Genomic DNA, 21,890 nt, shown 5'->3' on the forward strand with positions numbered 1-21,890 from the left:
TGCTCAAAGTTAAAAAGGGGCACATTGAACCAGGCTGAATAACAACAACACACATTCATCAAGAATCTAATATGGGAAGGGCAGGGCTGTGTTGATCTGAGACTGTAGACATTAAAAAGTCCACAGGAGAGATGGTAGCTGATTAAACAAGTGTCATGAGATAATAACAAAATGCAAAGATTGGTGACAGCGCTTGGAACCATAAGGACACAAAAAACTGTGAGAAATAATTTAGGCTCTGCCTGTGAATCACTCTTTGCTTCTCTTCTTCCTTCCATCCCATCTTTTCATATATCACTCTCCACTTGCTGTCTATGTGAGAACAAGGCACAACTTGCTATTGCAATAAACTATAATCTAATTATCCACACCTAACAACTCTTGCACTTAATCTAAAATAAAATGATGAGAGAAAAATGTTATAGCACTGCCTTTAGTAGCCTCACACAGCTCCTACTGTTTCCTCCTCATGTCCTTACCAGCCATGTCTGGACAATGTTATATCATGAGTAATATTTCTTTTAAAAATCCATCTAAATAAAACACACACATGCATGCACACACAGGGACATTTTAGACCTTCTTCAGAATACTGTATATACTATGGGCATCATGGTGCTGATCCAGAATCCTTACATTATTATTTATTACTAGAGCTACAATAATAAAGCAATGAGGAGGGGGAAGTAATAATATATATATATATATTTTTTTTTCCTTTGGAAATTTCTGGTAAAAAATCGTTTTGTTGGACGTAATTTAAAGATTCAAAGGAATTTCAAACGTCCAGTTTTCATTTAGGGATGGAGCGCCTCTTGTGTTTGTAGCCCCGTGGAAAGATGAAAAGTGTGAAAAATCTCTCAAAACTCCGCGAGCACATAAACCGTGATGTGAGCGTAAACAATGTCTGAAATAATTTTTAGAGACGAGTAAGCTCGTGAAGGTCTTTGAAAGTGAGACTGATGACTGATTGAACTATTTGATTTGTGGAATTGCATGTGTGGACTGTTGCACGCATTTCTGAGTACGCGGAATTACACACAAATCATTGTGTGCGCGCATATGTAAATCTTAGTTTACACTTGTGGGTAATATCGTAACCATTTTCCAATCTTTTGAGACTAACTATCTCTCGATAGAAGGGCCTGAGACGGGAGATACGCGCTTTGATTGACACTTTTGGCAACGAATGGCGATAAACTTACAGTGAAACTAAATTGATTTCATTGATCATATCTGTACTCACGGCTGGCAGCAGAAAGCAGAATGATAACATTCAGTCAGAAGTATAGATGCGATTGTTTTTTTGCTGGACAAAGTGTGTTAACTTCAGACTTTAATTCTGCATAGTTTTAATGCCCCGTGTCGGTTGATGGGAAAAAAAAACCCGCGACAAAACGAAAGGGGAAGTGTTTCGGGAGGACAAGCACTGTGAACAATTTTAGTTCTCTGTAGTGTTCTCTGGATCTCATAAATGACACACCATGTGGGGCAGACAGCATTTTTTTACCCTCGGTAAGACGGATTTTCTATAATGTATAATGTTTTTTGTAATTTTGTACAGGCACAGTATCAATAGGATTTTGGGTTTGATTTTCAATGCAAATATTCATCACTGCATATCAACAAGAACATTTCTATGTAATAAGCAATGGCATGGTTTCCTCTCCAATAGTTTCTTGTCTCTTGGCCTCACCGTCACCTGCTGCAGGTCAGTCTGTTCCTATGTCTTTTTTTAAAGGAAAACCTTTAAGGGAAATATTAAAATGTTGTTTATATAACGTTCTTGATAGGTCAGATCAGACTAGCTGGGTCTGGGTCCACTCGGTGCTCTGGAAGAGTTGAAATCTATCACAGTGGCTCCTGGGGAACAGTCTGTGATGATGACTGGGACTTAAATGATGCAAAAGTGGTCTGCAGACAGCTGGGCTGTGGGGCAGCAGTAAATACCTATGGATCAGCTCACTTTGGTCAAGGTACAGGACAAATCTGGCTTGATAATGTGGCCTGTTCAGGAAGTGAGAGTTCTCTAACTGAGTGTCGAAACAGAGGATTTGGGACACATAACTGTGGGCATAATGAGGATGCTGGTGTCACATGTTCAGGTGAGCAAACTTTCAGTTAAATCCTATCGTGATATCAGTTCATAATAAAAGTTGTTAAAAGTGGTGAAGTGATTATTATTTTTCGTTAATAAATAATGTAATTAGTATATTATATTGTTTTTACTACACTTTGTTCATTGGAGAAAACATTTACTAGTAAATTATATTTCCCAACAAAAATGTAAATGCATATCTTTTTTTAAAATAAGATTTTCTTCTTCTCTGAGACACAAGTCTCTTCAGCTGCTGTAAATAAAAGAATCAGTGAAAATGAACTTTGAACTTCCAACTGATTTTAATCTCAAACATAACCTGTTCCCAACAGTTTTAGATTTTGCTCTCACAGCTGCAGACTTGGTGCTGTTTAAGGTTTTGACAGTAAAGATCAAATATAAAAACAAAATTTGAAACCCTGAACGAGACTTTTTCAGTTACTTTCTAATTATTCTAATTGTTCATAGAGTTCTTTGAAAATGTTCTTTTTCACAAGACTGTCCTTTCTCAGCTGTAATGTTACAGCCTGTATGACCAAAATCAACATCAACACCATGGCTGCCATATTTTCACACACAACGGACAGATCAGCATGATTAATCAAGCGTACAACTAAAACATATACTCAGTGAAGTTAAAAATGACACACAGTTTACAATTCTATATCCAATAAATAATATGAAGTAGGCAACAGGAAAATACAGTGTGAAGTTGTAAGGTAGTTTTTTGATGATTGAATTAAAAATTTAAAATGTTCAGCAGGTCGACATATTGTGGGAAACATCACTGTGGTATCATCGAGCACCTCAACAAATGATGAAATCGTCCTGCCTGCTACTGTGTGACTATTCTTCAGCTGCTCTACTTTCTGTTCGTTATCTTTGATCTTGAGCTTGCCTGCAGATACCTTTGATCTCATTATCAAAGCATTAGCTGCTTTGCAAGGTGATGCTGACAGGAAAAGGATTCATTTAGCAGTGCGGCGCATTGAACAGCAGTAATGTGGTATTACTACTTGACAGTGACGCATAGGGAAATAATTCAGAAGCACATCTCTGGGTTCAGAGTTGCCTTTTTTTTTCTCGTGTTCTTCACAATGGACTTTTGGCTCTGTTTGTATTTGTTATTTATTCAGTTTAGGTAAATGTAAGGTTAACACTGACAGGCCAACTGCCTGTAAAAAAATAAAAAATTAAAATCCAGGACGTGTGAATTTTCAAGTATTGCATGCTAGTCAGGGCCATACTTTCATGGTGTCATGGCTTCTGTAGGAGCATGTCAGGATTTTCCTCTGTTTCGTCATCTGTGTGCTGCCTATGTGTTTTTTAAAGTTACTTTTGAGTCTGGTTCACTCCGAGTCACTTATTTGAGAAACAGATTGTAACCTTAACCAGCTCATTGGCAGGTTTTCCTCAACAGAGTATCCTGCTGTCCTGCTGCACATCAACCAGCTGCCTGAAACTTCATTTCCTCATTCATAAAGTCGCCATCAAAGCTCAGACCAGCAACTTATTCAAATGAGCAACAAAGCAATGCAAACCAAATACGGGTGCCATCATTTAGAAAATGGATGGATAATACAAAAATTATCAAAGCGCTTTACACCACTCTCATTCATACAAGCACTTTTTTTGTATGCTTTCTATCTAACATTCACACAGATACACTCTGATGGGTGCACTGGAGGGCAACTTGGGTCTAGTATCTTCCCTAAGGATATTTGGCATACATCCCGGAGCAGTCTGGGATTGAACCACCGACCTTTTGATAAATAGATTATATGAAAAGGCAGCGGCAGCCTCGCCTCTGTCAGTGCGCCCCAGGGTGGCTGTGGTTACAATGTAGCTTGCCATCACCAGTGTGTGAATGTGTGTGGGAATGGGTGGATGACTGGATATGTAAAGCGCTTTGGGGTCCTTAGGGACTAGTAAAGCGCTATATAAATACAGGCCATTTACCATAGATTGGTAGAACACCACCCCAACAAACCAAAAATGTCTCTTAAATGTTGAAATACTGACCAGGAAAACCAGTGCTAGTGCCATTTTACTGTCACAATGCTGGCACTACACCAGAGATGCTTAAGTTAAAAGGAGAATACGGTGTACATTTACCACATGCCAAATTATTGTTTCAGGGGTCCCCCCCAAGCCAAGGATCTCCATAAATAACAGTGAGGTCACCTGGGGTCAGAGTGCCAGCATCTCTTGTTTAGTCCCAACTCAGGCATCAGATGGAACTTTCATCCTCAAGAAGACGTCTGACTCATTCATGGAGACTAAAACCTCAAATTCCAACTCTACTATCTTCAGTATCAACAAAGTGAACTTCAGTCATGAAGGACAGTACTACTGCCAGTACGAGGAAAGCATTCAGGGTTCAAAGTTCTCCTCCCCCTTTAGTAACTCTGTAGGACTCTTTGTTACTGGTAAGGATAAATCCAATTTCCCAAGTTTTATGGTATATTCCATTTTGTATAATCTAATCAGTAAACTGGTGATAAAATGAAAACTTTAATTCTGTGTTGCTATTTCAGTAAGCTTCCCCAAACCCCATATCTCCATCAGTCCTGCTGGTGAGGTGACCTGGAGTCAGAACATTGCAATCACTTGTTCAATCTCCACTCAGGTTTTGGGTGGAACGTTCATTCTGATGACAACATCAGATTCATTCAACAGGACCCAAAATTCAGCTACAAACTCTGCTACCTTCAATATTTCTTCTGTGGACTTTGATGATGAGGGATCGTACCAGTGTCAGTATCAGAAAAAGGGCTCAAGGCGGGACTTTAATTCCCCGCTAAGTGACAGTGTCATACTCAATGTCACAGGTAAGAGCAATAAATAAAAGGGTAAATTAAAAAGATCAAAACTGATCAACTAAATAAAAATAATACAAATTTACAGATCTTTACATTTTTGCTATTTGCTATATTTTTGCAGTTTATACAAATAGTGTTGTATAAACTGTAGAAATTACTTGTCATAAGATATCAACAGCTTTAATTTATGTTTATCTATGTAATAAAAATATAGATATTAACTTTTTCATATAAAACAAAAAGCGCAATTTCAAAAGTACATCTTGTTTTTTCTGCATAATCTCGCAGAAACGCGGCTGCAGTTAATAAACTGTTTTTTTTTTTTTGGTTTTATTACTGTTGACCCACTATATATAAAAAAAAAAATGCTGGAACTTTTCTGTCATTTCAACATTTATTTATTACTTAATTCCTTAGTGTAATGTGAATGACCACGAGAGGGATCTTTATCAGTAGGAACAGCAGCAAAAATCTATGCCCTCCTACACATATCCAGTGGGACGAATTGGAGTCTTTGGCAGACCGATTCTGGCCCCTGGGACTTATGTTTGACACCGCCGCTGTAGAACATTAAACAGCTGTTAACATTCGGTAGATCACAAAATACATGGCTAATGTTGATTGGTTAATGATGATTCATAAATAATAAGCTAACTTGCATGAAATGCTACCATTGGACTTGTTTCTGCTGCCCTTCTTAATGGTAAGTCTTTCTTTCACACAGTGAGACTGCAGAGGCCCAGCATCTCCTTGACGTCTCCTAATGCAGGACTTGTCTGGGGTCCTGAAGGTGCCGAAATCACCAGGGGTTACAGCTTTGTCCTCACCTGTTCCATTAACTCCACATTTTCCAGTGGACATTTTATTCTGAGCTTCTCTGGCTCCAACCTCACAGAGCCAGCAGTCAACAACTCAGCCTCCTTTAGTTTCCCTGTAGCTGAGTATGAACGGCAGGGCAACTACAGCTGTGTGTACGAGGTCACAGTGTCCACACGGACATTCAGATCTGCTGTATTGGCACCGATTAGTGTCATCATTAAATGTAAGTACAGTGTTGAATTCATGGATTTTTGTATAAAAGCAAAAAATAACATAAAAATATCAGACTGACTGTGGTAGCTGTAGCTGTATGTACCATGCAAACTGTGACCATTGCATTAGCTTATGTTTCCCAGTCTTGTTATAAATGTATACATTTAAGACCACAAAGAGAAGTCATAAAGGAGGAAAATGGTAGAGTATAAAAATAAAATGGTAAATAGACTGATTCTTATATAACAGTTTTCTACTCGTCTCTACTCAAATGTCTTTGTACAACACGCCACATTTAACCAAGCACTGTTTTCTATACTTGTCAGTGCCTTCTAACTAACATTCATACTCTGATGCAGTGGTCCCCAACCCCCGGACCTCGGACCGGTACCGGTCCGTGAGTCGTTTGGTACCGGGCCGCGAGAGTTGAGGCTCAGGTGGGAAATGTATGGTTTTCAGGGTTTTTATCGGTTTTCAGCCTTATTTTGTTATCGTTTTTATCGTTTACTCGGTTTTCCTGGGTCTTTTCACATGTGTTATGAATAAATGTTATTTTTTTCGGTACCGGTACTAGTTTTATTTTGTTGTATTTATCCGCGACACCTTAAAGGCCGGTCCGTGAAAATATTGTCGGGCATAAACCGGTCCGTGGCGCAAAAAAGGTTGGGGACCGCTGCTCTGATGGATGCATCAGGTGGTTAATAACTTGCCCAAGGATATTTGGCATGCAGACTGGGGAAGCAAGGGATTGAACCACCCCCTTTCCAATCAGTAGATGACCTGCTCTACCCCCTGAGCTTAGGGATGGGTACCGGTATCCGGTTCTGACATAAACGGTAGTAACCAGACCGAAAAGCAGCGCACATTTCGGTGCTTTTTTTTTCCTGAGTTGTGATACACTTTAGATTTTAGCCAATCATTTTACGTTTCCGAGGATAGTAGGCGGGTCCAGGTACGTACGTTCTTTTAGAGCAGAGCTACAGATTAAAAATGCCCAAGGTGAAGCGGTCAAAAGTCTGGCTGTACTTCACAGCAAAATATGCAAACTCAGCAGCCTGCAACAAGTGCTTTAAGGTGATACTGTGCAAAGGAGGCAACTCCTCAAATCCGATGAAACACCTGGCGACGCATAGCAGGTTTTTTTTAAAGCCGAGAAATGCGCCGTATTTGATAGCTTGCTGCGAGACCTCACACCGAGCACATCTACTGAGGGTGTAGCCGTAGCCCTGCCAGTGTAGCAGAAATGATGAGGATGATGATGCAGCAGCAGCCATTCTTCTCTGCGTGAGTAGCTTAATGTTGTTCGTGTGTAATTTACATTGAGTAGGCTAACCACGTTATTACATTAATGCATGTAAGGTGAACTAGCAAACACCGTCGTAGTTACATGCGGCTGTCTTCCTGTTTGATGGCAGATACTCCCTTCACCCTGGCCAAAAAGGCTAAAATGACCAAAGAAAAAGTGGAAAACAGCTAAACGAGAGGTTTTTGGACAAAGTTTGTGTTTTTTTTCCATTGTTTAAGCACTGCTTCCAGCCAAGAGTGATGCCATATATGCCCCATAGCTGCAGAAAAGGCTAACATTGTTATCTTTTTACAAAAAAAACAGCTGAACATGAGAGGTTTTTGGACAAAGTTTGTGTTCTCCATTCTTTAAGCACCGGAACCGTTTCAAAAGTACCGGTTTGGCACCGGTATCGGATAAAACCTAAACAATACCCATCTCTACCTGAGCTACAGCCATCCTCAAAAGACCCCATTTGTTTTTGATGACACAAAATAAAAAAAGATCTTAGCAAACCAGTTCTTATTACAGATTGTTTTACAGTAATGTTCTCAGAAAATCTGTTAAGTATACCCAAACCTCTTACAGTCACTCAGTCAGAACAGACCCGGTCTTTTGGATGAGGTACTGTCCACTATGTGTTACACCATTATCCTGTATTCTATGTGAAAGTTAGTCACAAATCATGAAGATCAAATAAAAAGAAAGTCAGACTTAATATAAGACATTAAAGCAATGATCATTTTGATGAATGTTACTCTTACTCTGTAATATTGACATTATGTTCTGCAGTATTGTCAAACTGGAGGTTAAAGCTGGCTATGCTGTAGGGCAGACCTACCCTGTAGGTGAAACGTTTCATGAGCAAGCATTGTCCCTCATTTTCTCAGATCCACCCATTGACTGACACTTGGTTTCATAATGGCAAAAATGGTGAGATTAAGAAGGCTTGACAACAGGACTTAACAAACCAATGGGTGGTCGTGTCTAACTTTTAGACATAGTTGAGATGAGAAGTGTTGACAGGATGAGCGGAGTGCCCTTTCAGTGACCTGTAGCCATATTCTCGAAACAGACTTGAAATAAGTTACATGTTCTAAATTAAAACATTAATGAAAAGTAGTTCATTATGTGAAGAAGTGTTTTGATGGTCAAACTGATCAAATTCTCTCTCCTTAGTCAATTTGATGCCGCTGCTGTCCTCAGTATCTGTTGGACTCCTGTTGCTGCTCCTGCTGTTGCTGTTAGTGGTAGGGCTGACGTGCAGGAGAAGACAACGACGAGCCAAGAAGCCTGTAGCTCTCATCCACAGTCAAAGTGTGTGCTCGCAAATTTTAAACAATTATTCATCTGATATTCATCAGACTATATATTCACATTCTTTCCCCTTACTTGTGTTTCAGTGGCTGTCCGAGTCGGGAATGCTTACAAGTATGGAGATGAAGATGATGATGAGGATGTTGAGGACCCTGTGAATGTTGATCTATTGGACACTAATGAAAAAATCAAAGGAGGAGCTCCTGGGCTGGATGAAGATGATGATGATTATGAGGACCTAGTGAGTGATGATGATCACGATTATGAGGAAGCAGGCCCAAATGACAAAAAGTCCAAGGAGGCCTGTGTGAGTGTAGACTGTCACAGACAAGATGAGGAAGAAACTAGTGATGAAGAGGAAACTAGTGATGAAGAAAACAACTATGAGAATGTGTCCCCGCCTTCAGCAAGTGTGGACAATAAGGAAGAAGAGGAAACTAGTGATGAAGAGGAAACTAGTGATGAAGAAAACAACTATGAGAATGTGTCCCCGCCTTCAGCAAGTGTGGACAATAAGGAAGAAGAGGAAACTAGTGATGAAGAAAACAACTATAAGAATGTGTCCCCGCCTTCAGCAAGTGTGGACAATAAGGAAGAAGAGGAAACTAGTGATGAAGAGGAAACTAGTGATGAAGAGGAAACTAGTGATGAAGAAAACAACTATGAGAATGTATCTTTACCATAACCAGCTCATTATCATTCGTAATGAGCTCTCGTCCTTTTGTATGAAATGGTAAATGGACTTGTTCTTATAAAGCTCTTTTATCCTCTGAGCACTTAAAGCGCTTTAGGCAACTTACCTCTTTCATCCATTCATACAAGCACTTTTGATGCTTAAGAGTTTTCTATCTTACATTCACACACATTCACACTCCAGTGGATGCATCAGAAAGCAACTTGAGGTCAGTATATATATTTAGCATGCAGACTGTGGGAGCCAAGGATCAAAGCAACCTTCTGATTAGTAGATGACCCGCTCTAGCTTCACCTACTTCTTTTCCATGCACTTCTTTGGAAGTGCATGGAAAAAGGGTAAAAACTGTCGTGTCACCTTCCAGTCATATTGAACACAACATGATGTTAACTTTGTAAATGATGATGCACTTTAGGCAACTTGCTTGCAACTGATTGAGCTGTGTCCCCTAAGTTCTAATCTCAGTCAGATCTTCCCCTTGCTCATGAAAACACCAGTTTGAAAACACCAAGAGAATGATGGCAAAATTGCTCATCTTGAGGCTTCACGGTGGGATTTCAATAACCAATGGGTGATGCCAAGCATGGGTGGATGCATGCATTATTTTTAATATCCAGTATCTCACAAAAGTAAGTAAACCCCTCACATTTTTGCAAATATTTTGTTATGTCTTTTCATGGGACAACATTGAAGATATGACACAGTGTACAGCTTGTATAACTTTAAATTTGCTGTCCCCTCTAAATAACTTACAGCCATTATTGCCTAAACTGCTGGCAACAAAAGTGAGTACACCTCTAAGTGAAAATGTCCAAATTGTGCCCAATTAGCCATTTTCCCTCCCTGGTGTCATGTGACTCATTAGTGTTACAAGGTCGCAGGTGCAAATGGGGAACAGTTGTGTTGAATTTGGTGTTATTGCTCTCACACACTCTCATACTGTTCACTGGAAGTCTAACATGGCAAAGGATCTGCAAAATAGAATTATTGCTCTACATAAAGATGGCCTAAGCTATAAGAAGGGTGCCAACACCCTGAAACTGAGCTGCAGCACATTGGAAAAAGACCATACGGCAGTTTAACAGGACAGATTTCACTCAGAACAAAAAAATAATCGTTGCCACGCAAAATATTGACACCTTGGGCACAGCTTGGACATTTTCACCTACAGGTGTACTCACTTTTGTTGCCAGCAGTTTAGACGTTAATGGCTGTATGTTGAGCTATTTTGAGCTGACAGCAAATTTACAATGTTATACAAGCTGTACACTGACTACATTACATTCTATCAAGGTGTCATATCTTCAGTGTTGTCCCATGAAAAGATACAACATTTTTTCAATAATGTGCAGGGCGTACTGACTTTTGTGAGATACTGTACATTTTCTCCAACATTAAAACCAGATCTGAATTTAAACTAGTCAAATATTGTCTATGTACTGTAAAAATATTAGCTGGCTAACCTAAGTTTGTTGTAAGAAGCCTTTTAGATATGATAGTCAACAGTGAAAAGCTCAACTTCAACAAACTGTTTGCAAACTGTTTTCTATGATGTCACTAAAGCATCAGTGTGGGTCTTCACATTAATTATTAGTAATAATTCCAGGATATGTGTTTAAAAGAGTGCAAATGTTCTTTGAAACAACCTTCCCTGATAACTTTTAGATTTTTGATGATTTATATTTTAATGCTTTGCACTGTATGTTATTCTTGATGGTGGACTTGGGTCTGGGACGCCTCTATTTTGAACTGATATTGCAATTAATTTTAGATGCATACATCATATTTTATATTTTCCAGTATTATGACTTTGTCCATATAAAAAACATACTGTAAATATATACATGTATACATGCAAAGTATTATACACTGTCCCTTGATACTCAAACACTTTTCAAAAGCAAACTATAAATTTCATTTTGTTATTTATGTAAAACTATAGATAGCGAGTAAACACCTTTTCTAATAAATTTCCTACAGAATATGTAATTTCACCTGGATGTTATTGCACATTCTCACACATTTAAAACCCTGGGCAATCTTAATTTGGATGTTTTGACAAACTGAATAATAACCTGGTTGAGCTGGGTGGTGTAATCATATCTTAGTCATTTAGAGATGCAGACACAGCAGCTATCTGGAGTCTCTCTTTCTGTTTCTGATCCTGGCATCCTCTACCTAACTGACACACTTCTTTATTCATGCAGCAGTGCTGATGACTCACAGCTGACTTAGGTTATTTCATATGCGTCGTTGTTCCTTGTGAACTTTTTTCTTTAGTCCAGATTTGGTGGCTTCACCATGAATCCCCAGTGCAGTCCAGTTCATCCAAACCATAATGCTTCAAGTAAAGCCAGTCAGCTGAATGCAAACAATATTTATTTGCTGACACTTTGAGGTGCATTAAACTTTTCACAGCAATAACAGACATCAAGATAAGCTTCTGGTGTTTTGTATCAGCAAACTGTTCCAAGAGGATGTGGTAAATACCACAATGAACCAGCTGTTTTCAACCAATCACATTCATTCTTGTTCACTGTTTGAGCCAATCACATGAAGGCATTACAGTCCTAAAAAGCCACAAATACATATGACACATGCTCTTTGTTGTGTTCACAAACAGCGCTCACATACACACAGTGTGGAAATGTTAGAGTCTGTCTTGTTTCGGGTTACAGGGCCTCATCACTGCTTAAAGGATGAGCTCAGACTGCTGTTTGAAATATGTGCTCGGCCCGGAGTCGCTGCTTAGGTCAGTTCTTGGTAGTCAGTTAATGTCTGACGAATGAAAATTCACAGAGCATACAGATGCATAAATAATAAAAAAAAGCAGTTCCATGTCAAAACTGTACTTGCTTCAGAAATGAAGGTAATGTTAACATTAAGAACACAACGGCATGTGCCGCCATTTTGGTGTTACCTTGGCTGTTCATGCACCTCTTGAGTTTTGTAACTTGGCACAATTGCCACTATGGACGTATTCGAGGGAAAACCACGGTCCGTCTGTACAGGCATCTGTATGACACATAAATGTGAGAGCACAAGGACTCCCAAATGTCAATGAATTCACGGAGAGATTTCAGTGACACTGGGAAAGAAAAAATCAGTGTGTTACAGACTGTGGAAGAATCTCCGTGATCACTCTGTAAAGGCAAGAAAGAGGGTACAGGCTAGAAAAAAGCACCAGCAGGCAACAAGCCAGCCCAGATATTAGCAGAAATACACTGGCTGATGAGGTTTGTAAAACACAGAGATTGATAATTTATTTATTGATATTTTGTTTTAAGTCTTTTGTGTTAATGTACTTTTGCAGAATTGACTCTTTGGTGGTTGGCCTGTTGCACCCCTCACAGGCAGTTGTAGAAACTTTTTTTTCCTTCAACCATGACTCACTTGTACATTTTGTTCAGCAAATTTGCTTGTTTCTAGACACATCTCCAAAAGTTGATTCTGTTCATCTGGACGTAGCGTTTTCAGAGAGAAATGTTTCGTCACTCATCCAAGTGACTTCTTCAGTCTCAGCTGACTGCAGGTTTCCCCAGCCTTCCCCAGCTTTATTTAATGGAAAACGTCCACAACACTTCTGTGTTGTGCCATCCGCTTAGCCAGAGGTTGTTTGGTTTCCCCGATGTATAAATCCTGGCAATCCTCCTGGCACTTAACAGCGTATACTATGTTACTCTGTTTGTGTCGGGGGACCCGATCCTTGGCGTGAACCAGTTTTTGATGCAGTGTGTTTTGGGGTTTTTAAGACATTGACTGTGCACTGTTAATGCTGTCCTATTATTAGACACTATACAGCGGGTATGAAGGTGGAAGAGAAGGAATCTCAGAATCATCAGGTAAAATTTATATAAATCTGTGCTACACTTGATGTAACATAACTTTGACCTTTAAGCCACAACCATTGTGCCACATTGTGCACCAGTCACACACTGCTCTTTTAATCCATCACAGTACACAGTAAACAAAAACATGAAATTGCCATTCAGATATTTTTTTCTTGTTTGACCTCTCACTCAGACATAATGGATCATATTATTGCACTTTCCACTTGTTGGTAATGTGCTTCTTATGCTTTATCTGTATTTGTTCGGGGACTTGTTATAAATCTGTCATGGTATTGCATCACGGACCCAGGGTTTGGTGTTTATTGGTTAATATTCGTGGATTATTGTCATTCTGCTTGTGTTTATTCTTACTTCCTTGGCTTTAGGTTTCTGTTTCTTTGCCTTACCCGTGAGATGCAACCTCAAAATCACTCACTTGTTCCATCATTACTAAAGAAAGTTTATTTACTTTACAAAGTTTATTTATTTCACATGACACCCACTTCAGGAGTTTTGTTTTCCATCAAATAACTGGTGACCCTCCTACTTGTATAAAAGACACAGTCCAGTCTTAGGCTCCTCTCCCTGAGTGGAATAATGAGTCTATGTGAGTACAGCTGCGAGTGTACGCTAATTATTGAAATTAGAATTTAAAAAAGAAATAATAAATGATATATCTACTGCTGCCAACTGGAAACAGTTGCAATCATATCAGCGTCAAGCTTGGCTGAGAGCTGGTAGCGCTGTGGTGTTTTATTACAAAACACATGAACACGGTCAAATTGTGCAACTTTGAATAAAGCCCTAATAATGAAAAGCATTTTGAAGTTGTGTTCTGGTTTTTTTTTATTATTATATTTACTTTTTTTTTTTCAGATAACAGATACATACATATATCATTGCTTTTACATAATTGGATCCCAAGTATGACATATTTTGCTTGTCATAACTGGCAGAAATTGAAAGTGATCACCAAGGCTTGAAGTGAAAACACAAATTGATCACACACTTTGAGTGTCACACATGATACAAATGATTTTTGTTTTTCACTGCATCATTATGGACTGATAACAAAGTGATATCTCATCATCTCAGACATGTTAAACACATTGATGGTCTGCCAGAACATGTCTGAAAACATGTATTTCATTAATGACAGCTGAGCATTTTTGTGCCAGAAAAAACGTTCCAGTTAAAACCACTCTACAGTTTGTGTTGCTCTCTGTCGCCCTCTGTTGTTCAGCTCTGAACATAAAGTTTTGTTACTGAGGAAAGGAAACTTTCCTCAGTAACAAAACTGAGGCTTATCTTGCTATAAAAATCAACCAATTTCAGGGCAGACGCAGGGCAGATAAAGACATGGACCCCAGTGAGTCATTTGAGTTCCTGTGCATAGAGATTGTCTTTTATAAAAAACAGCTGAACTAGGTCCCAGTTAGATGGTAATGTGTGTTCTTATGTTGGGTTGTAGTGACAGCTGTGTGCTCTGCTGCAGGAGCAGATAAGCCAGGGGTGTCCAACTCCACGCCTCGAGGGGCGGTGTCCTGCAGGTTTTAGATGTGTCCTTGATCCAACACCGCTGATTTAAATGGCTAAATTACCTCCTCAACATGTCTTGAAGTTCTCCAGAGGCCTGGTAATGAACTAATCATGTGATTCCGGTGTGTTGACCCAGGGTGATACCTAAAACCTACATGACACCATCCCTTGAGACCTGGAGTTGGACACCCCTGAGGTAAGCAGTTTATTTAACTTTACCTCATTTGAATCGAAGGCCGATCCAGGTCTGATCCATGTCTTGTCTTCCTGCAGTAGGTGCTGTAGTCGCTGCCCCTGCTCTTCTGGGAGCTGCTGGTTTCACCTCAGCTGGAATAGCTGCAGGCATGATGTCATTTGCTGCAGCTGCTAATGGAGGAGGAGTGGCAGCCGGAAGTGTGGTAGCTGTTTTGCAGTCAGCAGGTAAATTAATAATTTGATGTTTCATTAGGATTTTAACTTGCAACAACATCCAAAAATAAAAAGTTCATGAAAATATCATAATTTTAGATTAGATAATGACACTATGCTGTATCATTATGATAATTATGGTCATTATGATAAACATAACTATGACATCATCAATGATATCATTACAACAATAACTGTGAATAATGATGATGATAATGATACAGTTCATGGATAGATAAATTTGGCTGTAATCTTTACAGCAGTGCATGCTATGACTTGATGATAATGATAGAGTACACTGTGATATCAGCAGGACTGAAGTGATATTTAGTCATTAGGCACAAAGCATAAGTATTTATCACTTTCTTTGTCTAATGGTGCTGCAGGTGCAGCTGGTCTGTCAGCTACTGCTGGTCCCGCTGTGGCTGGTGCTGGAGCAGCAGTGGGTTGGTTGGTGAGTTTCATCAGCTAAAAATCACGAAGAACTCGTATATTTGCTTTATGCCAAAACTGGAAGTCTTGTTATTCTTCTCAAGCTTGTTTTCATCATTGTGTTTTAATTGTGTTCATTATGATACATTTATATTAAAATTAAGTATTATGGTGCAAAGTTTTAAACCGCGTGTGTATCATTAATGCAGCTAACTGTGTTCTTAAGCATCAATACACAGTTACAAGGAAAAGACATGATTTTGTTTACAAGTCAGAGAGACAACTGAACGTCTCAGTGAAACTAAATCTGTTTTCATCTGTTCTTTTGGAACATTTGTGTGTGTGTGGCATTTTCAATCAGCTGTCTTGTGGAACAGCATCCAAAACACTGATGGACTTTTATTATGTACAGTCGTGATATTCTCTCAGAAGTTGAGAAAATATCAGGGCTGAAAAGCCATATTTGAAAAAGTCTTTATTTCCTTCCATATCTGCATCTCAATTTATATTATTGTGGGTAATTTCACTCCAGTAATTGTCAACGTTATAAACACATGCCTGCAATCACAACAACTGCCTCACCTGTCAATGAAATACAAAAAGATATCAAATAAATTCTTTTGCAACGAGCGAGTAATAATAATTCTTACAGGCTATATGAAGGGATAACATCATTATAAAAAAAATACAGACTCCCATATCTCTTCCCAGTGTATGTGCATGCTTTCAAAGATAACTCAGATGACACCAAAAACTCAACTGCAGATATGGAAGTATGTGAAATGTTTTTTTTCCAGTGTCACATTACTGCCACATGTCCCGTTTCATATGACAAAACCAGTTTTAATTCCACCTTGTTTATATATTATACAGCTTTTTACCAACTTCATAAGAAAAAGAAATTCCATAATGAGTGGTGTGTTGGTGAAAAAAGTACATTGAGATGATACAACAAAAAATGCAGCATGAAGCAAAGTTGGACGAGCTGTTATTTTTTTAAATTGATCTATGAAACAGATTTTATGAAGGGATCTCTTGATAACTGCACTGAGTGATTTTGTTTGCTGAAATGTTCTATTTCCAATTGTAAACTGTTTTTCAACAGCAGTAATTAAAAAGATAGAACAGCAGCTAGTTTGCTTTTCTTTCACCTTAATTTACAGAGAAATAGTGCATTTTGGGAACATTTCTTCCCATCTTTTTGGAACTACTATCCAAACAGTAATGTAGTACGCACACATTTAGTATAAAGTTGGTAGCTTAGAGTATTTCTTGGAACTGTGGGGAAATGCATGTATTGTCTGACTTAGATGCAATAGTGTTGGGAATTCTTCCAGCAGGACCCTGCTGTGAGCATGAGAGTACTGACAGCAATGATACGAAGTTATACGAGGATTATGAGGACAGCAAAGTAGATAAAGTTTATGTTCTTACACAGTTTTCTGAGTATACACTTAATCTTTAAACAATGGAGGAATTATTCACATTCTTCACTTTACAACAAAGTACTAACATCACCCTGTGAACATTACATCCTGTATTTGTAGCATTAATATTATGTGAGAACAATGCAATCGTAAAAATTGGAATCAAAGAGCTCAGAAACAGTTATTTTTTAAAATATTTTGTTTTGTTTATATTTTTATTTATTGTCAACAATCTTCATTTAATATTATATTACAGCAAATTTGGTTAACTATTTCTATTCAGCCCTGACACTGGCACAGCCAGATATTCAAAGCCTTCTTTTTTTTAAAAATCAGTTTCATACATTGAATAGTTTTCACTTCTTACAAAATGTAATTCTCAGAGAAGTTTTTTTTTCTTTTTTTTTAATTCAAGTCATTTCAGTTTTATCTATACAGCACCAAATCACAACAACAGTCACTTTATATTGTAAGGCAGACTCTACAATTTATGTCCCAATAGCAGGAAGTCAGGACCTGAAATTCAGACTGGGCAGACCGTTCTATCACAAAGGTTTGTTTTTTATTCAGAGGCAGTGTGACCAAGAAGTCAGAGGACTTAGGCTGAGGGATTTGCGTAGAGAGAGTGATAGAGAATTGATGGGGTGTTTCAGATAATCTGGGTTAACTGTTCCCGTGAAATTTCAGGAGCTAAGAGGGGTTAAAGGGAGGGATCGGTGGCCAGCGGGCAGGCAGGTGGAGGGCTCAGAGTTCCATGATCCATTCACAACCATTAAGGGGGGGAGATAGCTTGAGGTCTTTGACCAGCGCGATCTGCTTAAGCTGACCAGCTGGAACAAATAGAGAACTAGTTGCCACATAACTAGAAGTAGAAATAAACACTAGTAGGCAGATCTGAGTACCACTGAAGAGGTGAAGAGAGTCTGAAGAGAGTCTGGTGAAGCTCTGTGGCACAAGGCGTCCTTAAATACTACCTGCTCCATGAAGCGATGCAGCTCAGCAGGAAAGATCGGTGTCCAATTCTCGGACTCTGCCCTAGGGTGGACCCCTCCTCCAGAGGAAGGGAGAGAAGGAAAAAGATTTTCTATTAAACAAGGAGAGAAATTCTGGGTTCATGATAATTTGATCTCTTATCAGTCCAATTTAACCCACAAATTTGAAGTTTCAGTCCCTAAATTAACCAAATGTAATGTTTCTTTAATCAGCACAGTAATCTTCAGCTCTGCTTGTCAGTATAAAGATGTTTGTAGTCAAATATGAATTATCTAACATGAAAAACGTGTATTAAGTAGAACAATGTGATTCCTTTCAAAACAGGAGTAATTGTTACTAAAAATGCGCTGTACTGTACTTTAATCATGAAAAACAAGGACTTTTCAAACTGAGTCCAATCTTTTGAGCAGTAGTTTATACTGTTTGTTTGTGTCTGACTGCATCTGATCAAGGTTTTGTCAGCATTTTGAAACAAAGACTCAACTTTCTAGCTCTGTATTTCAACAAAAATTAGGCTGAACTATTCCAATGGCAGTGAAAAACTCTCCCTGACAAGTCCACTTTATTGCGTGTTCATTGGCGTTTTCTTATCAGTGGCTCATGTTTAACAAATCCACTTTTGCATTCATATTAATACTGACCTGTCACGCTTATCAGTGGCTCATGGTTGCTTAAAGCCTATGTCTGTACTTGAGCACAGAGGCAGAGCATCATTCAATCCTGCCAGCTGCCTGTCTTGGCAGCATTTCAAGGATGACAGACTCCACTTTCTCTGCAGCAAGACAGCTCATAACTTTTTAACAGTCTGTCCCTGTCCTGATACTCTACATCATCTGCTTTAATCAATAACCATGGACTCTCACTGCAATTTACGCTACAGCTCAAAAGTTTGAATCAAGTTAGAAATGTCTTGTTTTATGAAGAAAATAAAGGTTAGTTTGATGTTGAGTAACACAAAATTAATCAGTCAGGTAAAGAAATATAAATACTTAATAGTAACACTGAGCATAACTCAGGAATGAGGTTGGAATATCTACGCAGGTGTACACAGGCCCATTTTCATCAACAGTGCCTCCTGTCTTTCAGTGGTACATTGTGTTATCTACTGCAAGTTTATCACATTAAATCCCAACTTATCAGTCAAGAACACTTTTACCAAAGATATCAGCACAGACCAAAACTACTTTGCTGATTAAGAAAATAATACATGTTCCCATATTACTGTGTGGATCATCCCATTTTCTCTTTTCACATTGATTAATCCAAGTTGGCACTTTTCTGTAAACACAGTGAACATTTGGATGTGCCACTGCCTTCAGCTTTTTATCAGCTTCACTGATGAAAGAACTTTTTATTTCTAAAAAAAATTGCTTTTTTAAATAAATCATTTACAAATCCTTTACTTCCACCTATTTCAAGACTTTATTAGAAAAAAGCCAACAAAAGCCCCAGATCCCAAACAAAACCATATTTGTTTTTGTGATCTCTGCAACAATGGTCACAGTGGCTGATTTAATTTAAGCACATTTTGCCCCATTGAAATCATCTGGGTAACAAATTAAGCCTTCATACTTATCAGGGTGCAGGAGTGGGCTCATTCTCGTGTTAGCTATTAATTCCATCTTATCCAAAGCTTACATGACACGGGTATTTTCTTCTTCTTTTTTTCTTTTTTTTAAACTGGCTTTCTTTACATACACAAATTTAAAATTTTCTCAGGTCAAATCACTTCTACAATGTTTTTCTTTCATTTTTGATGAACACCTGTCTGTGCTAATTTTTACTGTGTACTTTTCATGTTGACATCCCCCAGGACAACATCACAAAATCCTGTTTTATTGTGAATAAATATGTGTGATGGCTCTTAGAACTCTATATCCTCTTCCAGGTTTTGGTGGCTACTTGTATTTAGAGCAATATTTGTCACCGTGGTTAGTTACTCAGCTGAGACTATATATGGACCTCAGCAACCTCAGTTTCTATCACTTATTCTTCCAGGTCATTTGGGATAATTTAATTTTTATTTGTTTACACACGCATTTACACACTACACAAATTACAGACAAACTGGTGATATTCTTGACTTTTAAATACATTTATTTTTTTCAGTGAGGTGTATATATTTTGTCTTTCCCTTTCAGCCCGAGGTTTTGACATGAATGGTGGCTGATGTATGTGATGACAGTCACACATAATTAAGGGTAAACACTGAACTTAATCACCTGAAATCATCATAACATTTAGATTTTCTGGAAATGAACACATTTATTGTATAATGATAATGTGAGTAAAGGATGAAATACACAATACGCTTGTTAAGATATTTACCAGTGAAATTCAGAGACTCATTAGTTAATTCATAATATTACAGATTTAGGGTCTTTCACACAGGAATTGGTCAACAATTGAATTATTATAAAATATATTGAGTCTTTGGATGAGCCTAATGAAGACTAATGAGACTAATGAAGCTCTGAGGTGTGCTGGATTTCATCACTGTTAGTAGAAACAAGTCATCTGACTGACATACAGAAGGTCAAGACCTCAGCAGGACAGTTCATCCTCAACATTTACTCTTATTCAGCTTGTTTTAGAACTGCAGAAGCTTCTTGGATGAGAGGTGAATTGTCTTCATGAAAATAAATGAAGTCCATTCGCTTTCTTTCCAAGCTCTTTAAAATAGACAGCTTATTGTAGGTAGGTTCTAAACAGCTTTACATTGATAAATGTTTCTGTGGAATAATGTAGAAATGCATTAAAGCATCATAGTCAAGGGAACAGGGGAAAGAGGCACATAAACTCTGACTATCTTGCACTGCCCTCTGCTGAGAGTGAGTGAAAACACTTTTACTTCATTTTGATTCATTTGAATTTGAAGTTTGAAGTTCATTTTGAACTTGAATATAACTTTTATATAACTCAATTTATATAGCACCAATTCACAAAACAGCTATATAATATAAAGTGTTAGTACTTTAAATGGTTAAGGAGATTTGTGTGATAGTATTATTTACTTGTCTAAGATGGTACAAAAATGATACCTCCTAGATTTTGGTGCTTTTTAATAAATCCTTGCAGCATAATGTGCTACAGTCATATTTGTTATATTTCAACATGTGCTATACAAAACTCAGATGTTTTTGACATAATTACATAATGACTGATATAGTTACATATTATGGTTCTTCTTTACATCTACACCCTGAAAGACTGTTTCTCTGTGAGGAAATCCCAGTCTGCTATGGCAGCTCCAACATGCAGTACATTTTTTGATAACTTTAATACATACAAATATGTTTTATAAAGATACAAAAATAACAGATGAGATTTTAAAAAAGTGTTTATTTTTTGTTATTTAGACCAATATGGGGACATATTTCAGTTCACATTTTTGCGTCGTTATGACATATTATTGTTAGTTTGGTGAGGGCACCAGGAATGCCACTGTGCTGGACCCCAATGCAGTATCAACAAGTCTCTGCTGGTCATCAAAGAAGATGTGAGGCCTGATCTTCACAGACCAGATTCACATATTAGGTCTTATTTAGAAAGCGTTGGGCAGTGAATGTATCAGGATCACTTAAAAGAGCAAAGATTTTCTCAATGTAATCGCTTCCATTTAGGATTATTTCAATAGAAACAGCTGAGACCTTTAACAGCTCTGTTCTAACGCATCCTCCTGAGTTCATACCTACATGGACGTCTCAGTGGTAGATTTCAAATGACATGGAACATATCAAAAATCTAAGAGACATGCCTAATTGAATTGGTAGTGAATGGATGTATCTTTAACTCACCACGTTTTGTGATCACTTTCTTCAGTGAGTCTGATGAGCTGGCGTTGATGAAGATGACCTTGAAGAGCTCCTCAGTCTGCTTTTTAAATTTATCATTCACAGCTTCAGAGACTTGAATTTGAGTGAGAAATAAAACTTAACTTAAATGTAAATTTAGCCAGTTTTCTGTGGTTTTATGTTATATTATACCATTTAATTTTTGTATTATAATCTGTG

The 21,890-nt window shown here is 38.1% G+C and overlaps 1 protein-coding gene across 1 annotated transcript; it reads left to right on the top strand.

Moving 5' to 3' along the window:
- The first annotated feature begins 1,296 nt into the window (after nucleotides 1-1,296).
- On the top strand, nucleotides 1,297-14,996 carry LOC146575472 (uncharacterized). Its single transcript, XM_085270175.1, has 9 exons — nucleotides 1,297-1,515; nucleotides 1,676-1,711; nucleotides 1,794-2,105; nucleotides 4,237-4,527; nucleotides 4,636-4,929; nucleotides 5,645-5,962; nucleotides 8,417-8,554; nucleotides 8,641-9,287; nucleotides 14,891-14,996. The coding sequence occupies exons 1-8, from the start codon at nucleotides 1,485-1,487 to the stop codon at nucleotides 9,237-9,239; spliced, it is 2,019 nt and encodes a 672-aa protein (XP_085126301.1). The 5' UTR covers nucleotides 1,297-1,484; the 3' UTR covers nucleotides 9,240-9,287; nucleotides 14,891-14,996.
- The last annotated feature ends 6,894 nt before the right edge of the window (nucleotides 14,997-21,890 follow it).

The sequence above is a fragment of the Mchenga conophoros genome, linkage group LG4 (assembly GCF_057382185.1).
Source record: "Mchenga conophoros isolate Kocher_MC1m ecotype Shallow Benthic linkage group LG4, M_conophoros_male_GT1.1, whole genome shotgun sequence".
NCBI classification, from domain to species: Eukaryota; Metazoa; Chordata; class Actinopteri; order Cichliformes; family Cichlidae; genus Mchenga; species Mchenga conophoros.

Bases quoted from the DNA above. Each gene is read 5' to 3' on its own strand.
- LOC146575472 (XM_085270175.1), top strand. From the start codon at position 1,485: ATGTGGGGCAGACAGCATTTTTTTACCCTCG. The intron at 4,528-4,635 runs GTAAGGATAAAT...TTGCTATTTCAG, and splicing joins TGTAGGACTCTTTGTTACTG to TAAGCTTCCCCAAACCCCAT. The intron at 4,930-5,644 runs GTAAGAGCAATA...TCTTTCACACAG, and splicing joins TGTCATACTCAATGTCACAG to TGAGACTGCAGAGGCCCAGC.